This window comes from Nilaparvata lugens, chromosome X (assembly GCF_014356525.2).
Source record: "Nilaparvata lugens isolate BPH chromosome X, ASM1435652v1, whole genome shotgun sequence".
NCBI classification, from domain to species: domain Eukaryota; kingdom Metazoa; phylum Arthropoda; class Insecta; order Hemiptera; family Delphacidae; genus Nilaparvata; species Nilaparvata lugens.
In genome coordinates this window covers 43,447,295-43,468,281 of record NC_052518.1, presented here as the reverse complement: position 1 = coordinate 43,468,281, position 20,987 = coordinate 43,447,295, and the positions used below count along the sequence as shown (strand labels likewise).

Sequence of the window (20,987 nt, the reverse complement as noted above, 5' to 3'; positions counted from 1 at the left end):
TGAAGCGTTCCACTATAGATGCCTTCTTATCTGATCTAGTTGAGTAATGATTCACATTATACTGTTTCACAAGTTGTTGGAATTTTGTATTGAACCACTCTTTACCATCATCAGTCTGTAGAATTTTCATTGGATGTTTTTCAAATATAGGACGCATAGCCCCAACAATGTCATTGGCTGACTTATTCATAATTGGTATAGCGAATGCAAGCTTACTGAGACAATTTATATTCGTAATAATGTACTTGTAACCTTTGTTCTGTCGAGCATACTGTATCATTTCAACAAGGTCAGCCTGATAGAGATCATCAAGACCTTTGACTGTAACCTTTCTTGTCGGAAAATTCAACGTGCTTGTCTGTGCAGCTCTCGCGCTATCACTGTCTTATTCATACTGGCGATATGAATTTGTTAATTAGCATTTATATAGGCAACAAGTTCATCAGACCATGATATCGGCAAAAGTCATGATTTACCAACTTCCTGCATAAAGATAAGTTTATCAGAGTAGGATATTTCCTATTGTATTGAATGACTAACAGTATAGGATGTAATTTATGCTTCATCTCACACCTTGTGCTTACTATAGAAATTGAAGGTTGTATGGAATAAAATGTACAACAATTGTGGTATTACTTGATTTTTATTTACAGTGTATGCATGAAAAAAATATATATAGTGCACAAAGATAATATTCATCAACAAAGAAGTTCATCAGACCATGATGTCGGCAAAAGTCATGATTTACCAACTTCCTGCATAAAGATAAGTTTATCAGAGTAGGATATTTCCTATTGTATTGAATGACTAACAGTATAGGATGTAATTTATGCTTCATCTCACACCTTGTGCTTACTATAGAAATTGAAGGTTGTATGGAATAAAATGTACAACAATTGTGGTATTACTTGATGTTCATTTACAGTGTATGCATGAAAAAATATATATATAGTGCACAAAGATAATATTTCAGTCCAATATATCAAGAACTATCCAGTGATACAAATCTCCCAGTTGATCGCTTATTCTGCAAAATCCTCTGCTGAACACAAATTTCAAGATTACTGCTCCCTAGCATCGATTGGTGCAGCTCAACACTTCAGCGTCATGGAAGATGTATGTCAATGTCTCCAAGAAGTTCAAGCCATTCCAAACGCTTCAGGCAGGTCCTTATCTCCAAAGTTTAGGAATGGTTATATGATCCATTGGTTGCTGGTTACTAGTAGACAGTCTCCGCACTCACACATGTCTGCTTGCTCCACTGCAGGCTGATATTGGTACTGGGTCTGGCACAGTGGTAGGAGATGTAGTAGCAGCAGTACTAGTTGGAGTAGTACTAGCGGGAGTTGTAGTGCTAGCAGGAGTTGTAGTACTAGCTTGAGTAGTTGTGGTGCTAGCAGCAAGAGTTGTTGTAGCAGTTGTAGTACTCACTGGAGAAGTGATAACAATGGATGCTCGTTCTTCACAGCATGGTGCACAGACCTGGACTGACCTTGCAACAACTGCTTCCAGAAAGTCCAGCGATGTGAATGTAGGATGAAGACAGGTGCACAGATTGTATGCACAGTGAACTCTTTTGCAGAGAGCTTCCTCCACAGCTCGTTCCCCAGCCATATTCATGTACCAGTCTCTGATATCAATGTAAATTTCATCAATTGCCGACTGATTGCCACATAGAGCAGGAATCCTGGATGTTAGCAGGCACTGTTGCATATGATGGATGATTGACATATCCAGTCCATGTTCCCTTGAAGTGAGAAATTCCTGTGTCCTGTACTTTGGATCCAATGCACTGGCACTGAGTGCTAGCACAAGGTAGAGCGCTGCTTGGTAGATGCTTGTAGTTGCCATGATTAAAGAATGATGATTGACAGCCGTTGTCTTCTTCTTTTATACTTCCTCTTGCACAATAGATGACTCATCTTTCTCAGTATTTCTGCATGTTTTTTCCTGTTCACGCCATTTAGGGCAGAAGTCCATGTGACAAGGTTTTCTGCTGACATGGTCTAGATCCATTCTGCAGAACACATATTGCACAAATGCAATATGAAGCATTGACTCTCATGAGTTCAATAGCATTGATGTCATGTTATAACAATTATTAATTTTTATCAGTATCCTAAAGTACATTCTGTATGAGATCATTTTTTATCTATATAATTTTCAGTTCTCCAATGAAGGCTGTTACTCATTATCACTCTGGCATAGCCTTTTTGCAGATGCTTCATCAACTTCTTCATCATCATCATCATTGCTCCTTTTACAAGAAAGAGAATGATGTCCAAATGCCAAAGTATGAACTCCATCATCCAATATATGTCTCTTTTCGTCAGCATTGCTTAGTGCCTTCTCTTTCTGCACGAGAGTCATAATTTGATGCTTTCTGGTACTAAACATTACCTGCTTCCTAGAGATGTCTTTGTTCTCATAGAGACAGTCAAGGTAGTCCTGAAAGGTGATGTATCATTCAGCATCTGGGTGGGATTTCAACAGTTCTTGTCCAAGTATTGGTCTCCTTACTCCTTTAGCTTTCTTAATCAAACCACTCTTTCATTGACTTGGATCTTTGGCATACAGCTTTGATCGTAGACCCACATATTCATGAGGAGCTTTGCCAGCATATTCATCCTTGAACTTCCCAAGTACCATCTTGTTTGTGTCTGTATAGCATGGGTGGTCGGTCTGATACTCAGATGTATCAAAGGTGTCTTCCAGTTGCTGGTTGTTGATAATGTCATTGTAGAGGTTCTCAGTTCTCACAATGTAGAATAGGCTGTCCATATCCTGGTAGAGCAGTTGCAGGTTCTCTTTGTGTGTCGGTTTCATCACATCGTAGTGAAATTGATACATAAGGGTCTTGCTAATGTCCAACACTGTCAAACCAATGTAGATAGGTTTGTTCAGCTCAACTTTCTCCTTGTGCAGTGTCATGGCACAAATGTTCTTGCCTAAGATGATGTGGTCCTTCTAGGTTGGTTGGGCAATCAGTTTCCTTAGACGTTTCTCATTGTTGACAAGCTCCATGTTCATACGCTTCTGAGCATTCTCCATTGTCTTGCCAAAAACTGCATTGTTCATCAGTTTGAAGAATTTTTTTTCAAATTTGTTCCTTGACTGTTGTCAAAGTTTGGTGTTTAGCATGATGTAGGGTGCTAGGAAGCCCTCCTGCTCAAACCTTACACCTCAATGAACTTCAGTGATTTTCAGTCCATGTTGTACTGCTTGCTTGAGGGTGCGGTAATGACATACATATCGTTTACAGTTGCTTAGAGTTGTCATCAATCTCAACAATTCTCATTTTGGTGTTTTTTTGTTCTTGGCTAGGAATGGAAAATCGTTGTGGGAGTCGTGTAGCTCAGCTGGGTACTCAACATCCACCTCCAAGATGTAGCCAATCTTTCGAACATCTCCAACACCATCAATACCTCTGGTCACCCCCTCCAACTCATCTTTCTCCATCCACTAGAATTTCTGACATGGGAGTGGTTGACACATCGCGCAGCCATACAGGTTGTTCGCATCTGTGTGCAGGAGGTACTATGATGTGGGCTTCTTGGGGTCGACAGACACTCCTGTGTAGGCGTTGTTGGCAACAGCGTGAACACATGTTGTTATTCCACCTCTGATACCCCATTCAATGAACATATACATGTCATAGTCAGTTAGGAGTTCTAGTTCAACTCTTGTATACTTTAGCATAACATCAAAGGAGGAGCCTGGCGATGTAGAGTAGTGTCCACAATCCAAGTTATAGTTTTTCAAGCACATATCTCTGGAGTTTTCAAAAACATCGGCCAGAAGGAGAACATCTGTTTTGAGGTTTAGATCACTGTACTCTCCCAGGGTCTTGCAGTCAAATTTTTCCCACACTTGTTAAGCATGTTCATATGCCACGTCACTGATGTGGCTATCAGTTAGCTTGCTGAAAAACTCTTTCTTTGGTAGTGAGGTATCCTCCAGTTTTTCCCATGAGTCACAATATTCATAGGGGAACACACCCTTTCTGGAAACCAATCCCAGTTTGTCCCCAAATTCTCTAGCTGTATGTGGTAGCACTGTTGACACTTCTTCAGTAGACTTGACATGGTTGGTGACTAGGTTGTCCAAGCTTTCCGATGTGAATCTGCAGGTATCAATGAATTGTAGTTGTAGTTGTTGGGAAATTTGTTTGGTGAATGATATGTACTTTTCTGATGTGTTTTGGATGACAGTCAGCTGCTTCTTATCAGTTCCAAGGTGTGGTATAATCAAATGAGTGTTATAATTGGAAGAGTTGTGAAGAAAAACAGGGATGAATGTTGTACGACATCTTTGAAGGTTGCACTTGCTGCACAGAGCATTCTGGTAGACCCCTGTTATATGACAATGGTTATACACATTTTCACCATTGAATGGTTTCTCGCAGGCTTCACATTTGGTGGCAGCATTGTGTCTGGCTTCCTCCCTCTCAAAAACTGGAAGCATCTTTTTTGACAATGATTGATTGCCCCATCCAGGTCTCTCACATGCATGGTCAGAGTTTTGATTAAGTGTTTGGCTGCATCAGGTCCTCTGTAGACAATTGGATCCTTAGAGATGAGGTTGGTGAGTGTCAGCCATGATGGAAATAAGTTCTTATCTCTAACAAAGTAGAGGCAGTAGCTCATTGCTGTGTGATGCTGGATCACTTTGGTTGCCTTCCCTATCAATTTGGCTGCTCTTCCTCAGGCTTCTCCAGTAGACATTCAAAATCTGCATAGGCCACCAATGGTATTCTAAATTTATTCAAATGTTTCTCGAATTTCATTGTTGGTGGGCTTCCATCTTCCTTGAGTTGAGGCACGATGATTCTAGCAGTCTGGTTGTTGGCACAGTACTCCTCATGATCTTTCATCCTCTGCTCGCCATTATTGTTGATGGTGTAGTGTGTAAAGCATCTATGATAAATTATGATGTGGTGCTGGTGTTTAGAGAGCTGAGATCCCACAAGTCTTTAAAAGTTTTTTATGATACAGTAGTTACTCTTCCTCTTCTTCATGAGTGGTGGTGGTGGTGGCTTCACTGCTGTCCTGAGTTGTGGAGGTGGTGGCTTCACTGCTGTCCTGAGTGGTGGTGGTGGTGGCTTCACTACCATCATTGTCATGGAGGAGTGATAAATCGAAATGTTCCTCCTTCATTTCTTCCACAACACATATCGGATAAATAATACACTTGGAATCCTTCCCATATACATTGAAAGTTACACTAGGATTATACCTCACGAAACGGTCAATTTGATTGATAGTGGTGGGGAAAGAAATTCCATTGAAATTGTATTTTCCAATGAGCTGATGATATCTCTCATCGATCCATTGAGGATTTGCTCCTTGCACATGTTTGGCAAGGATTGCCCACTTGAAACATTGTTGATCACTATTCCGTGGGTTGATGATAGCTTTTCTTGATGCTATTTTGGCTAGCAGTTCAATGTAGGAAGATCCTCGAAGTGGTTTGTGCTTGCTTATGAGTATGAGGAGACCATCGATGATGAGAAGACTTCATCCACTAGAGTTGCCCTCGAACTTGGCCTCTTCTTCCAACAGCTTCTTGCACACCTCCCTGATAATTCCAACAAGATCATTGATGTTGAATATGGAATAGTTTGGTGTCTTGAAGGCTATGTTCTGAAATTCTCCCTGCTCAATGTTCTTCTCATCAAGATCGCTGCGTTGGTATGTAGCCTCCAACACTAGTTTGACCTTGATTGGCTCATGTGTCTGGAATCCTGACCTATCAAATCAACAATCTTTGTTTGCAGGCTGTTCAGCAGAGAGTGGAAGTCCTTTGCTGGGTTGGGTGAAGAGATGTTGTTGTAGAAGAGTGTCCGAAGGTTGTTGTTCAATGCCTTCTCCAACGTACAAAACTCTCTTGATGAGCTGCTGGTCTGCTGGCATCTACTAGCTTTGTTCATCTATAATATACCTACAAGCAGATTAATAATAGGATGCAATGTAGGTGGCGATCATCTAGAGTGACACAGTCATCTTGAATAACATGTCTTGCACTCAATCTAGATGTTTACTATATATATGCTACTGAGAACCAATCATATGATGGTGGTATGTACAGAAAAAACAATGTTTGAAATCAATATTTTGAGGTTAGGTTAGGTCAGAAATAAGCTACTAGTAACTTCTGCAGACCTAACCTAACCACAGTTCATTGTCTACAATTGTTGACATATTGTTCATAGAGCTCCACAGGCAGAAACATGCTTATTCACAAAATATATTATGCATTACATTATGAGGTGACATACTTGAAATCATTGAAAGGTAGGGTTGGAAGAAGTTACTAGTAACTTCTGCAGACCTAACTAAACCACAGTTCATTGTCTACAATTGTTAAAATATTGTTCGTAGAGCTCCACAGGCAGAAATATGCTTATTCACAAAATATATCATGCATTACATTCCCAGGTAGCACACCTACGTGTTTCCAACGTTGAAATTTGGTTGTTGAGGTTGAATAACCGTTAGTGGTTGAATTTTTCAACGTTTTAAATGCAACGTTGTTTTCAACGGTTGATCTATCGTTGAAAACACGTTGAGAACGAGCTTCCAATTCCACCACTCACAGCGCTACAGTAGTCCTTACACAAAAACGGATCCATCAACGACGATCGACTGATCAACGCCATTTCATGTTTGAATTCTCATCACGTTGATGAAAGCTGTGAACTCTTTTAGAAGAGTCTACCTATTCCACTTTGACTTGGTAAGTTTATTTAATTTATTATTCTTATTTAAAAGATGAGATTGTTTGGTGATTTATTGTCTAAACTTCAAAACAAATATTTTGTGTTGAACATAATTATGTTTACATTTGAGGTTAGGGTTGGGTAAGTTATATTATGTTTTAAATCAGAGGGCTCTAATTTAATATAATTATTAAAAATTAATATAATACAATACGCTTGGTTTTAAGTATTTTACATGTAGCCTACTACTTAACTTCCAAATAAATTACTATTACTTTGATTCCTGCACAAATATTTTCATTATGCTATCTATGTATTGTTTTTGTCACAGGACTGCTTGTGTTGAGAAATTCCATCGAACTTAATATAATAACACTGAACTTAATATAATATAAATCACTTAACATCAAAGTGATTGCTTTTAACAAGTTCAGTAATTAACTCGGTGATCCAAGAAATTGAAAACGGGTGTCCGGAGTTCAGCTCATAAATATTAACATTTTCCAAATATCGTCATTCCATGGTGACGAAATTTAGCTTAAACTTGTTCATTTTAAAATAAAATTTTCAATTAATTTATGCATGTTTACAACCCATATATGTCAAGGATATTTTTGATTAATTTCATTGTGATTTTAAACTTTTGGTCTAGGTTTACAAAATTTAGTAGGCCAATAAAAAATGGTTGAAATATCGGGATACAACTGTTTTTTTCATAAAACTAAGTATGTACCTACAGTAACTATTAAATTTTACTCATAAATCTAAAAAATAAATTTAGTGCCGTTTTTATATAGAGCCTTATTTGTTTACTTCTATAGGCCAAATGAAAGGGGAGTATTTCAAGTTAAAATTCGTCTATGCTACAAAATTTGGAAACCCAATATTCTTACTTTATTTTTAGTTCTTTTGAATGTTTGAACGAACAGCCGGCGTGACTTTCTCGTCTGACTATTGTATAGTAATGGACTATTTTTATCTAAAAAACAGTCATCACCTCGCCTTGTGATTCAAAATATCAATGTGTATAACAAAATATCAAATGTATAACATTATTAGATGTGCACTTGAGAAAAATTTCTGTACTTGTTGTTAAAAGCAATTCCCTTTTAACCATGCAACATCTGTATCAAATAATAACTCCTATGTGGTGGCAAAATTTCATCTGCCTTCATATTATAGAATTTCTTATTAAAATTTATATTACCTTATGTTCCAGATTCTATCAAAAAATCTTGTGGGTGGACTGTGGGCATTGAGACCCAAATTGAAGATGCTATTAAGTATTGGCTAAAATATGCGACAGTCAGAGTATTTTCAGTGGAGAAAAAAACAATCTAATTTCGTCGGTAATTAAAAAGTATTATGAAATGAAAGTGGAAAGTTATTTTGAAAGTCCCTTTCTATTGAAACACTGTAATAAAATATTTGTTTCTCTATTGCATAAATCACAAACTATCATCATACCTGAAAACTAAAATGTAGGTGGGTTTATACGATGCCAATTGACAAGACAATAATATTGTCTTCTGAAATTTATAGCTGGTGTAAAGTATCAATTGAATCTTTTAATTCTAGAACCATCATCTAGGCATAGCTAAATAAAAACTAATTGACAATTATTATTGTTTTGCCAATTGGCATAGTTTAAACCTGGCATAAATGTCAAGTAAACATTTAGATGATCTATATTATTTGCTAGAAAGAATTGAGCTATTTTTGCTCACCACAGATAAAATTATCATGCTAAAAATTCAAGATTTTTAAACAACTGCTGAATTCTTGAAATAATAGTTTTAATTTATGTTTCTTACAGACATAAAATGTTTTTGAGCTTGGCAGAGTATATTAAATTACCATGGTAATTTGGTTGTAACCATCTTAGTTCTTTAAAAAACCTTTCATCATACTATTTTTGTGGATCAAAATTGGAGTAATATGGAAATAGAAAGAAGAATAAAAATCTCAGTATCCTTTTTGAATCATTTAAATAATGATTAATAATAGTGATTGAATAATTCAAAAAGGATACTGAGATTTTTATTTTCCTTTCTATTTCTATAAAAAGTAGCCCTATACAGAAAAGAGATGAATATGGTTTTTATTGTGTGTTTTTAATGTCAACTTACCAATGTACCGCATTGCAGGGTAATATTTCTGTTACATGAAATCATATGTAAATAAATGGAAATATGATTTCGTATTTTCATCTCTTTTCAAATGATTTTAGAAATATTACCATGTAATTGATAAGGTACCGGTTCAAAAGTATGGCTAATTCAACGTCTATTTATAGTTGAAAATAATGGTTGTAACAACGTGCTTTCAACGTCTATTTATGGTTGAAAATAATGGTTGTCACGACGTGCTTTCAACGTCTATTTATAGTTGAAAATAATGGTTGTTACAATGTTTTTTCAACTATTATTCAACGTTGAAAATAATGTGGAAATGGCGGACATTTTCTCGTGTTTTCAACGTTGAATTCAAACGTCTTTTCAACGTTAAGGTATTACGTGTTTCTAACGTTATTTCAACGTTTCTGTGCTACCTGGGTTATGAGGTGACATACTTGAAATCATTGAAAGGTTAGGTCAGAAGAAGTTACTAGTAACTTCTGCAGACCTAACCTAATCACAGTCCATTGTCTACAATTGTATCGATCTGTTGACCAATTGTTCATAGAGCTCCACAGGCAGAAACATACTTATTCAAAAAATATATTATGCATTACATTATGAGGTGACCTCTGCTGATATTTTGTTTATATAGATCAACAGGTATGAAGACTAAATTAATCATATAAATCAATACATATCCACTTTTATGAGTAGAATAAGAAAAATTTCTTCATCTGTTTTCAAAACATATAATAAAAAACATTTGTGTACTAACCTTTTTTATACAATTGAAGATCAAAATGGTGGCGGTGTGTCCTAGGATGCTTTTTCACAAAGAGAAGTGTGCGGCTGTGCTGCAATATGCTGAAACACTGGGTCCTAGAACTGAACGTGTGAGATATGTCTTCTATAGCTCTTAACTGAACACTGATGGTCCCCCCCACTGTTGTGAACACTATGTATACACTCCAGAGTGGGTGGGAGACCTTCTGATTTATTTTTATTAATTTTTATTTAATAGTTTTTTTTCATTATTATTTTTTTTTCCAAGTTCTGAAGTTTTGAGCTTGAACTTGACCTTGACCTTGACCTTCACCTTCACCTTGACCTTAGGTTAGGTTAGGTTTGTTAGGTTAGGTTAGGTGGAGAAGTCTGGCACATGTTGTGCCAGGACCGGCAATATTATACTACTACTGCTTTCATGTTGAATTAGATTTGCATTCACGAGCAGTATGATCTTCATTCAAGCATTTCAGATAATAAGACTTTATTTTATAAGTCCAAATTCATCCCATGGCGAAAGTTTCAAGAATGACATTCCAGTTTGTGGTTATCACTGATTCTACAACTAGGGCTAGGGAATGGTTCTTCAGTATTATCACTGGTAGATTTATTCCCTGACTGAACTGCGAATTCCTTAGAATTGGATTGGCCCTTTCCTGCACTCCCACTACTTGAATGAGGATAACTGTGTTCCCCTTTACTCTTATCATTTATTTGGTAATGACCTAATTTGTTTCTCAATGAAACTCACAAACTTCTGATAACTGGAAAAATGTCTATCTCTATGAGCATTTTCAAATTCCCTACGTGTGACAGGGCCAGTTATTTTCAAACCAAAGTGCAAAAATATTGCATCAGCAGGCCCATCATTTTTCAATCGCTTTACAGCAGTAGTAATAGAATTACTAAATCGGTCCAATACCGAAGTTAAACCCTCTCTAGATTCAACTTTAAGTATCTTGAATTGGAATATCATATCGAAATAGGCTCCCAAATTTGCTCTTGGGTTATTATAGCGATTAATTAATGCATTCCATATTATTGTACTATAATTTGCACCTACTGTCGGGAGGTGCCTACATATATAGCTAAGGCGGGGGAGTCCATAATCATATGTTACTCCATGTTAACATTTGTACCTTTTTCTCAGGATCTATTATAGATAGATACCTCCATTCTTTTTTGTTTTGAAGCCTACTACCATTCTAATATTTTGTGTGTATAGAATCAATATAGAGGAAAAACTAGATTTTCTAAAATTAAAATACAAAAACTCTAAAATTTTGAATCTGAAATATGGCTGATTTTTTTTCCAATGATAATATCAGCTATTACATAGAAACATACACACAAAATAAACTTATTGGTCAGTATAATATGCCATAAAAATTTCAGCATCCTATCTCTAACAGAAGCTGAGAAAAAGGTAGGCTACATGAAGATGAAAAAATCACATTTTGAGAAAAATGTGAAAGAAAGCAAATACAAGGTGAATTATCATTACTCACGTTTTTTAGTGGTTACCAGCACTGTAGGATGGGTTTTCAGGGTCTTCTTCCTCTTCAAAAACCATCTCCAGTCGTTTCTTAGCAAGGCTTTGCTTCTGACGAACCATTTTCTGGTAATCTGCAACAGCTTTATCACCCTTACGTATCCGCTCCCTGTCCAGATTTCTCAAGGCAATGAGGGTATTTCTTCCTGGATTCACATTCATCTCCTCCAAAAGGTATATTTTTGCCATATGTCCATCATTATACCTGCTCACAGCTTCATAAACACCAGAATGTAGGGTGGAAACCTCAACAAAAGTCCTTTTAGGTAGAATGGTTCAAATTACATTGTTGAGACTCTCATTTGGGTTCTGAGTTTTCCCCTTTGTGCATTTTTCTAATAGCTCAGGTTTTTGCCAAATCGTGAAAAATGGAGTGTATTTCAGACATTACAATCTGAGGCAAGTGGAAATGTTTATTGTTATCATATGGCTCACCAGTCTTAGCTGCCAGATTGTACTTACTCCATGTTGTGTCAAAGTCAGGACATAGTTGGTGCTGAGGATTATCATTATTTGAAGATATATGGAAATATGTAGCCCAAATTGCTATTATCATATTCAAGAATCTTATCAGAGAGTTGATCTTGATACCTTGGCACTTGATGATGATGGAGTTGGAGCAGCTGGAGTCAATGTCAGTTGTTTTGACAACGGTTTCCTTTTGAAGCCTGCTTTCATTTTCTTGAAAACTCATTGACTTGGACCCATTTTATCACTTCAAAAATGTAAACTTCACTAACTATCCAACAGAAAATAATTATCTCAAATTCTCAAAGCAAGTTGATCATAATTTCATAACCTATTCATGACTTTGCCTAGAATTATATCAGTAAACAAACCACAGCTGTCTAGATACTAACCTGAAACAGCTGAACAACTAATAGAGGCAGTCATTCTGCCAATATAATGGGATAAATAATAATAATATTCAACATTGATAATGAATTAGAAGAATTATAAAAATGACTGAGGAATCTAAGAAATTGGAATTTTTAGCATGGACATTCAATTTTTAAACATGGAATAGATATATTTCTAGTTGTCCCAGAGCTTCTGTTCATATGTCATTGGAAAGCGCGAGATTCAAATATTAATATTCACACAAGAACCAAAAATTGATTTTTTTTTTAATTTTCGACTACGGACTTCTGTTAAGGCGATACAAGTTAATAATAGTTAAGGCGTCACCTGTGAGCCTAGAAGTTAAATATTGGAGGACTTTCTGTTATTCAGATAGTGATTTGTTCTCATGAACCAGTGCATTGAATAACTCATAGAAAACTGCCCAATCAGATTGACGACCATTGGATTTGGCAAACTTAATTTTTGGCAATAGGCCTAGCATTTCATTTTCAATTCAATTCATTTCAATAATTCTCTATTGAGGTATTCAGCACACAATGATTAATGATTAGAACAAATTTTTTGATCTAGGCTAGACTACATTAATAGCTATAGTTGAATGACTAAATCGATAGACATACAGAAGAATCCAATAATCAACAAAGTCTTAAAGGTCTTATTTTGCAAAACGTAAATTAAATAAGTAGCATGATTAAAAAAAATACAAACCTCCATTAGAAAAAATAAATAAAAATAAACATGTAATGAATAGCCTACACAATACCCAATCAAAGTGCTCTGACCCAGCAATAGAGGTATAGTCCCACATGAGTCATAGACTTGTATGTGGGACGAGTACCGTCATATACTAAGTAATTTGAAATTGAAAGTGTCAAATGAAAAATTCAAAAATGAAAAGAAAAAATAAAAAATTTGAGCAAAGAACAGCGGCAATGAAAGGAGATAAATAAGAATCAAGGTAGGTACATAAAAGGCAAGTCATTTATATTATAGTTTTGCAGATGGCAAAAATTTTTCCTGATTCCAAAGCTAGGGGACTTCTTGAACGGTATGTCTGAGTTACTCTTTTATAAATTGAGAGTACAAAGGCTCCAGTAGATGTTCAGAGTTACAGGCACCAGTCTCGTATAACCAATTACAAATAATTTTTTTGTAAGCAAGAATACCAACAGTGGGATCAACTATTTCTCTGTTTGGGGCTTTTCTTAATAGGATGTTGAAAACATAAAACGGGTTTGTGCGGTCTATTGATTTAATAATTCTAGGGACCTGTAGGCCCACATTTGCAGAGCTTCTAGTATTGTAATTATGCGTTACTTCTGTGACAATACAATCCCTATTTCTGAATGTAAAAACAAGTACATTTTTTATATATATTTGTCTGAGAGTCAGTAATCTGGAGTAATTGAAAAGTGCTTCTGTGGGGTACTGTTTGTATATCATGTGATGTTACTTAATCACATGATAACTGTTTGATAAAATGATAAGTTGTTTACTGAGTTTAGTTTGTTATCTACGTAAATAAAGATGGTTGCTTCAAATGGCTAAGAATTTATTAAGATATTTAAACATGGCGCAGTCAAGAAATTGAACAGAAAAGGAGAATGATAACGACAGGATTGAGTGAGTAATAAGATTGGGTAATTATCGTATTATTATATTTTTTCTTAAAAGACGAACATGGATTTCAACAAGCCAGAACCGTTACTATGCAACGGGGAAAATGTTTCACAAAATTTCGAATTATTCAGGAAAAATATCGTAAATTATTTTATAGCGACTGAGACAAATAAAAAATCCAACCAAATTCAAGTTGCAAGATTTAAAAACTTGGTAGGCAATGAAGCTTTGATTTTATATGAATCGTTACAAGATGTGGATGAGCCAGAAACAGTAGAATCAATATTAAAAATATTAGAGAGCTATTGTTTACCAAAAAAGAATGAGATCATGAATGTATACAATTTTATAGCTTGCAAACAAGAGGAAGGTCAATCATTTAATTCATTCTATGCAACTTTGAAGGGGCTAGTGACAAGATGCGAATTTGGGGAACAAGAGAATAAGTTATTGAAAACTATGATTGCATTGGGGTTAAGGTCGAAAGAAATGCAACAACGAGTGTTGCGAGACAACGCCTCGTTGGAGAAAATAATTGATTATTGTCGCAGTGTTGAAATAGGTGAAAAACATGAGAAGTCAATAAATGAAGAAAAGTCTCGAAAGGAAGTGCACCCAGTTTCCAAGTATGATAAAAGGAAAACAAACTCATATCAGAAGATTGTATGCGGCTATTGCGGAATGCAGCATGTAGAAGGTAGGAGCTGCCCAGCGTCTGGTAAAAGCTGTAATAAATGTGGTAAGATGAATCATTTTAGCAAAATGTGCCTGAATAAAGCAAGAAGAAATAATTTCAGAGTGAGTGAGCAAAGGCTACCTCAACCATTACATAATGTTGTGGAAAGTCCAACAGCAATAGAAGAAGCTCACGAGTTTGTTGATTCAGTATATCTAGTTAACACTGTCAATGAAAAGGCTTGGTTCAAAACATTATTAATTGAACATAAACCAGTAAACTTCAAATTAGATACAGGAGCAGAAGTGAATATATTGCCATATGAAATTGTGAAAGACAGTGTGTTATTGAGTAGGTTGAAAAAGAGTAGTGTTCGATTAGAAGCATACGGAGGATTTAAAATTTCACCTCTGGGTCAGTTCACTGCTCAAGTGGAATCAGAAAAAAGATTTGATTTGATAAACTTTGTTGTGGTCAAAGAGAGTACAGTACCGATTCTAGGCCTCGAAGCTTGTATTCAGTTGAATCTGGTGAAACGAATTGATGAAGTTCAGAAGCAAAGTAGTAACAACAATGTGAAGGATAGAACGTATTTTTTTGAAACGTATTCTGATGTGTTTACTGGCCTTGGTTGTTTCCCCGAAAAGTGCAAAATTCGATTAAAAAAGGACGCAATGCCACATGCCAGTTCAGCGAGACGTATACCAATTTGATTCAGGACAAATTTAAAGAAAAACTTGATGATTTGATAACCATGAAAATTATTGGAAAGGTTGAGGAGCCCGTCGAATGGGTTTCAAATGCTGTGATAGTAGAGAAACCTGATGGATCCTTAAGAATTTGCATAGACCCTGTACATTTGAACAAGTACATTGTAAGAGAAAGAGTTACAATCCCAACAATACAGGATATTCATCCTCGTCTAGCAAATAAAGAGTACTACAGCGTTCTTGACATAAAAGATGGATTTTATCACATACTCCTTGATGAACAATCTGCTAAATATTGCAATTTTAGCACTATATTTGGAATTTATAGATTTTTACGTTCTCCTTTTGGCTTATGTAATTTACCAGAATTGTTTCACAAATGTGTTTCAAAGTATTTTGAAGATATTCCAGGAGTAGTGGTTTATTTCGATGATATTTGCATTGCTTCAAACAGCAAAGAAAAACATGACGAGACAGTGAAACAGGTCTTGGAACGAGCGAGGAAATTGAACATCAAATTTAATTTCAAGAAATTTCAATATTGCGTACCTGAAGTGAAGTATTTAGGAATGCTGTTTAATAAATCAGGAATGCTTCCTGATCCAGGAAAAATAAAGGTTATTAATGATCTCCCCGACCCAACAAATAAAGCTGAACTACAACGTCTGTTGGGGATGGTCGACTATTTGAGAATTTTCATCCCAAATATGTCACAAATAGTGTCACCATTGAGAGAATTATTGAAGAAAGACGTCTCTTGGAGTTGGACAGAGATTCATGTAAATGCAATCAATAACATTAAAAAGGTTCTTACAAGTGACAAGGTAATTGCTCCCTTTGATTATAAGATTCCAGTTTTAATCCAATGTGATGCATCACAAGACGCTTTAGGATGCTGTTTACTACAGAACAACAAGCCAATTTATTTCTCATCACGATCTATGAACTCTTCTGAATGTGAATATGCCCAAATTGAGAAGGAACTCCTTGCTATTGTATTTGCTTGTGATAAATTTCACACCTATATCTACGGTCATGATGAATTGACTATACATACTGATCATATGCCATCACTTTCAATAATGAAGAAACCATTAAACAACATACAGAATAACAGAATTCGTCGATTAAGACTAAAACTAATGCCTTACCGCTTTAGCCTCCAGTACTTACCTGGGAAAAACATGTATATTGCTGATTATTTGTCAAGGTGCGGTGTAAGAACTAAAGAAAAAGTTGATTTGAGCATGGCGGATATGGTTCATTGTGTTACTGAGAATGGCGAAGTTGAATTTTCAGAGAAACGCTTGAATGAATTTGTAGCAGAAACACAGAATGATGATGTTCTTCGGAAAGTTATAGATTATTGTGAAAATGGCTGGCTTAATAACATTGTTGATGGAGGAGAACTAAGGCATTTTTTCAAAATAAGAAATGAAATACAATTTAGCAAGGGTCTATTGTATTATAATTCAAGAATTATTATACCCAAGAATTTGAGAGATTTTATCTTGAATAGGCTCCATGAAACGCACTTAGGAGAAACAAAAATGAACAGCATTGCCTCAAAATTTTATTATTGGCCAGGAATAAGAGCAAACATAAAAAATCTGGCTGAATCCTGCACGCTTTGCCAAAAATATAGAAGGTCCAATGTAAGAAGTCCAATGCTTTCTCATGAAATACCCGATTTTCATTTTTAAAAATTGGAGTGGATATAGCTGAAGTAAAAGGAATAGCTTATCTCATAGTTGTGGATTATTATTCAAGGTGGCTTGAAATAACAAAAATGAACAGTAAGACAAGTTCGGCTGTTAAATCTATTTCATCCCAGTTATTTGGCAGGTTTGGAATTCCGCAGATTATAATAGCTGATAATAATCCGTTTGGCTCCCAAGAAATGATACAGTTCGCAAAGGAGTGGGATTCTAAAATTATTACAATAAGTCCTCGTTATTCTCAGTCTAACGGCTTAGCTGAAAAGTGGGTGGACATAGCAAAGACTATGATAAGAAAGTGTGCTGAAAGCAAAACCGATTTGAACTTGAGTTTGCTTAACTATCGGAATAGTTGTGTTGCGGGTCTCAATTATTTTCCTGCTCAGTTAATGTTTGGTCGAATGATAAGAACAAAGTTCCCTTATCCTCAAGATAGTTTGAAACTTCATCAACTTCCTCGGGAAGAAATAGCAGTGCAAATGAAGAACCATAAATTTCAACAGAAAGAAACATACGATAAGCAGTCACGGAAACATGTATCTTATTTCGAAGAAAATCAGCCCATTTATATCCAAGATTGGAGAACAAAATTATGGGAGCCTGGAGTAGTTATTAATGAAGCTGATGCCCCACGGTTCTATGTGGTGAAGTCCAATAGTGGAAGAATATTAAGAAGAAATGAGAGGTTTTTAAGAAGACGATGAAATCAAAGGAAAGGTTGAAAAAGGAAATGTTTGAGAAAGTAAAAGGGGAAGATGTTTGTATATCATGTGATGTTACTTAATCGCATGATAACTGTTTGATAAAATAATAAGTTGCTTACTGAGTTTAGTTTGTTATCTACGTAAATAAAGATGGTTGCTTCAAATGGCTAAAAATTTATTAAGATATTTAAACAGGTACTGCTTCTCTAATTTCAAGCCTGCTTTAATTATCAGCTTCTGTATAATATACAGAGGCTCTTACGTAGTTTTAGCCGCTCCACCCCATGCAATTATACCATAACTAAGAATCGATTGGACATAGGCAAAATAGACTGACTTAATTTCTTTTTCATTTAGTATGAAGCTAAGCTGGTAAAATATATAGATCATTTTTCGGAGCTTACGTTGCAAATTGATTATATGATTTTCATATCTAAGATTACTGTCTATCATAACACCTAGATAATTGTAGCTTTTTACTCTCTCAATTGTCTGGCAATTGCAGTCAATGCTATAGTTATCGTCGCAAGAATGGAGTTTCAGCATCAAGTCATTAGGGGGTTCACTTGATGTTCTAAGTGCGATAGGCAGACATTTTGTCTTTCACACATTCATGGTAAGAATGTTTTGATCACACCATGCCTTCAGCTTCTTCATTCCTATTTCGGCTTTTAGGTAAGTTTCATTCCAGCTTGCACCCCTGAATATAACTGCAGTATCATCTGCAAATAGAAACAGCTCTCCTTCAATATTAAACTTGTTTTCTGTCACCAAGGTAGCTCTTGAACCAGGCCAAAGCCAAGTCCCTCACCCCCATAATCTCCAGTTTTGAGAAGAGTATACTTCTGTCAACCGAATCGAACGCTTTGGCCAGGTCAATAAATACTGTTAAAGCTTTCTCATCTCGATTGATTGCCTCCATAAAGGTGTTATTTATGGAAAAAAGAGCATCTGAGGTATTCTTACTCCTTCTGAAGCCAAACTGAGCATTAGAGAGCAAGTTGTTCTCCTCCAAATAGCTCTGCAGTTGCACCTTGACACATTTTTTCCAATAGCTTTAACACTACACTTAGCAGGGATATGGGCCTATAGTTGTTCATATTACTACTGGTCTTGTGAATCGGTATAACCTTGGCGACTTTCAGATCATCAGGAAATACACCAGTTTTCAGGCTCAGATTTATAGAGTGATTTAATGGGACCAATAGAATATCAATATTGTCTTTAATTAAACTTGTACTAATCCCATCAAAACCTGGGGCCCAGCCACCTCGCATATCTCCTACAATCTTTAAGAGCTGACCTTCCGTGACTGGCTGTATTTGAAACTGTAAATTGGGATTGTTACACAAAGTGCCTTCATGAAGTTGTTCCTGTGAGGGGGGAGGCAACTCTGCAGCTAACTTACTTCCTACTTTTGAAAAATATTCATTAAAAGCATCTGCCACCTCTACTAGCCTATGCTCTCTTCTCTGTCATCCTCAATATTTTCAAGAAAAAGTTGTATGGGGAGTTGCTGTTTTTTTACTTTAGTTCCATTGTACTCATTTATTATTTTCCAAAACTTTTTCAGATTATTTGCATTATCAGTTAATTCTTTCTTGTAATAATTAATTTTAACATATTTCAAAGTTTGACTGAGTCTATTCCTGAATGAACGAAAATTATGAAGTAATTGCTGGTCACCAGGGTTATTTCTAACTAGTTTACTCATCCTATCCCGTTTTCTAATTTCCCTTATCAGCTCGGTAGTAATCCATGGCTTGAGTTTTTTGTGGCATGCGCGTGCTTTAAAAGGCTTTTCAGCTTTCTCCTTTAACTGACAGATTATTCTCAGAAAGTGAGCACAGCAGGTGTTAGCCTCCTGTTGCATTGTTACCTGATCCCACGATTGTGCATCAAGCAAGGATCGAAATTGTACCTTATTGAAATAAGTTTGGTGTGTGTGCATAGGTCTAGGTTCGACTTGTGGTTGGACTATTTTGCATAAGACAGCCCAGTGGTCAGTTACATCAGATTTCAAGATTCCCGCGTTGACTGCGTTGCAGTCTGGATGCTTGACAAAAATGTGGTCGATACATGACTGAGAATAGTCGGTAACTCGGGTAGGTAAATAAATGCCTTCAGTGAATCCGTTCGAGTACATAATGTCCAAGTATCTATCTTTATCATTATGCCCTCTGTTAACGGGTAAAGTGTCTATATTAATGTCACCTAAAAGTAAATAAGATGTGTTTCTTTTTTCAAGATTACAGTAAAATGTCTCTAGATCATTAAGGAAAAAATCAGAGTTCATAGCTGGACTACGATAAATCGAAATGATAGAATAATTTCTATCATTCAACTTAAAATCAGTTTTCAAGCAAGATGCCTCACCTAATTTTATTTGATCTGTTTTACTGTTTAATTTGGAATCAATATAAACCACCGTACCGTCACTCCTATTCCATCCCGCAACCGTACTGAATACTTCGTATCCCTCTAATTGTGTTAAGATTTTGTCATTATCAATCCACGCCTCACTCAATGCAATGAGATCAAACTTTACCTTCAAACTCTCCAGAACAATCAAAGCCTCGTATATGTTCTTATGATAGCTTTGTATATTAAAGTGAATTATTTTTAGACTATTCGCCCCTTCTCCCTCATAAAACTTTCTCACATCATCGTGCTCATTAAAGTATTCGCACTTTACATGGCCAAACTCATCTAAACCTACATTGTCTCTGCTCTCTCCCATATAATGTGAGGCTATATGAAATAGAAATAATGTGTTTATATAAGGTTTAGGTAAAACCTGGATATGGAACGGATAGATTATAGATAAGAAAAAATAAAGAGAAAAAAATATATATCATATCATAAAAAAAGAGAGAAAAAAAATAGCTGACTGCTCAACCGTGCACAAAGAATATAATAGACAATGTTTAATGACTCTTTTCGATGAAGAAGTGATAAATCTTTATAGCTTCCCATGTAAAATGAAGTGCAGTTATCATTAATTATTCATTTCAATGTACGATAGAACATGATATAATAAAATGTTCAAAACTCAAATTTCAACTAATACTTGTGTGTGCTACAACTAAATAATAAAAATCCATCGCATAATAATCCACAGGCATACAAAGACATTCACACCCATTCATACTCATAAATGAAAGAGACAGGCAATAGAGGAGAAAGAAGTGCTGTAGAAGTCTACTTGAATTAGGAATTAAAATCTTTATCCGAGAATGATAAGATAATCCAGCTGTGAGGAAAACTGAATATTGTGTATCAGAAACTGATTTTTAAACTTCATACTGTGTACGGGTTACGTAAATTGACACAATATCTTGTTATCATAATGATAATCATTATCCTCTGATTCTTAGCTTATTCCTTTTATACCGTTAGAATCCTACACCCCTGCCTAAGTCAGTTATATTTTGTAACTCTGATTGAATAAACAATACCTATCTCATTCATTATCACTCTCTCGCTCCACCAGACAATTCTCAATAACCCCCCCTTCCCTCT

At 35.8% G+C, this 20,987-nt stretch overlaps 1 protein-coding gene across 5 annotated transcripts in view; it reads right to left on the bottom strand.

Moving 5' to 3' along the window:
* Positions 1-20,987, bottom strand: part of LOC111056481 (probable chitinase 2) — a 184,983-nt gene that overhangs the window by 58,653 nt on the left and 105,343 nt on the right. The window contains exon 7 of one of the 5 annotated variants that reach the window (XM_039443275.1): positions 13,924-14,382. The exons of the other annotated variants lie outside the window; for them this stretch is intronic. Coding sequence (XP_039299209.1) covers positions 14,329-14,382 — 54 coding nt within the window. The 3' untranslated portion in view covers positions 13,924-14,328. Of the gene's footprint in view, positions 1-13,923; positions 14,383-20,987 lie in introns of those variants that run through there. 5 annotated transcript variants of the gene reach the window in all.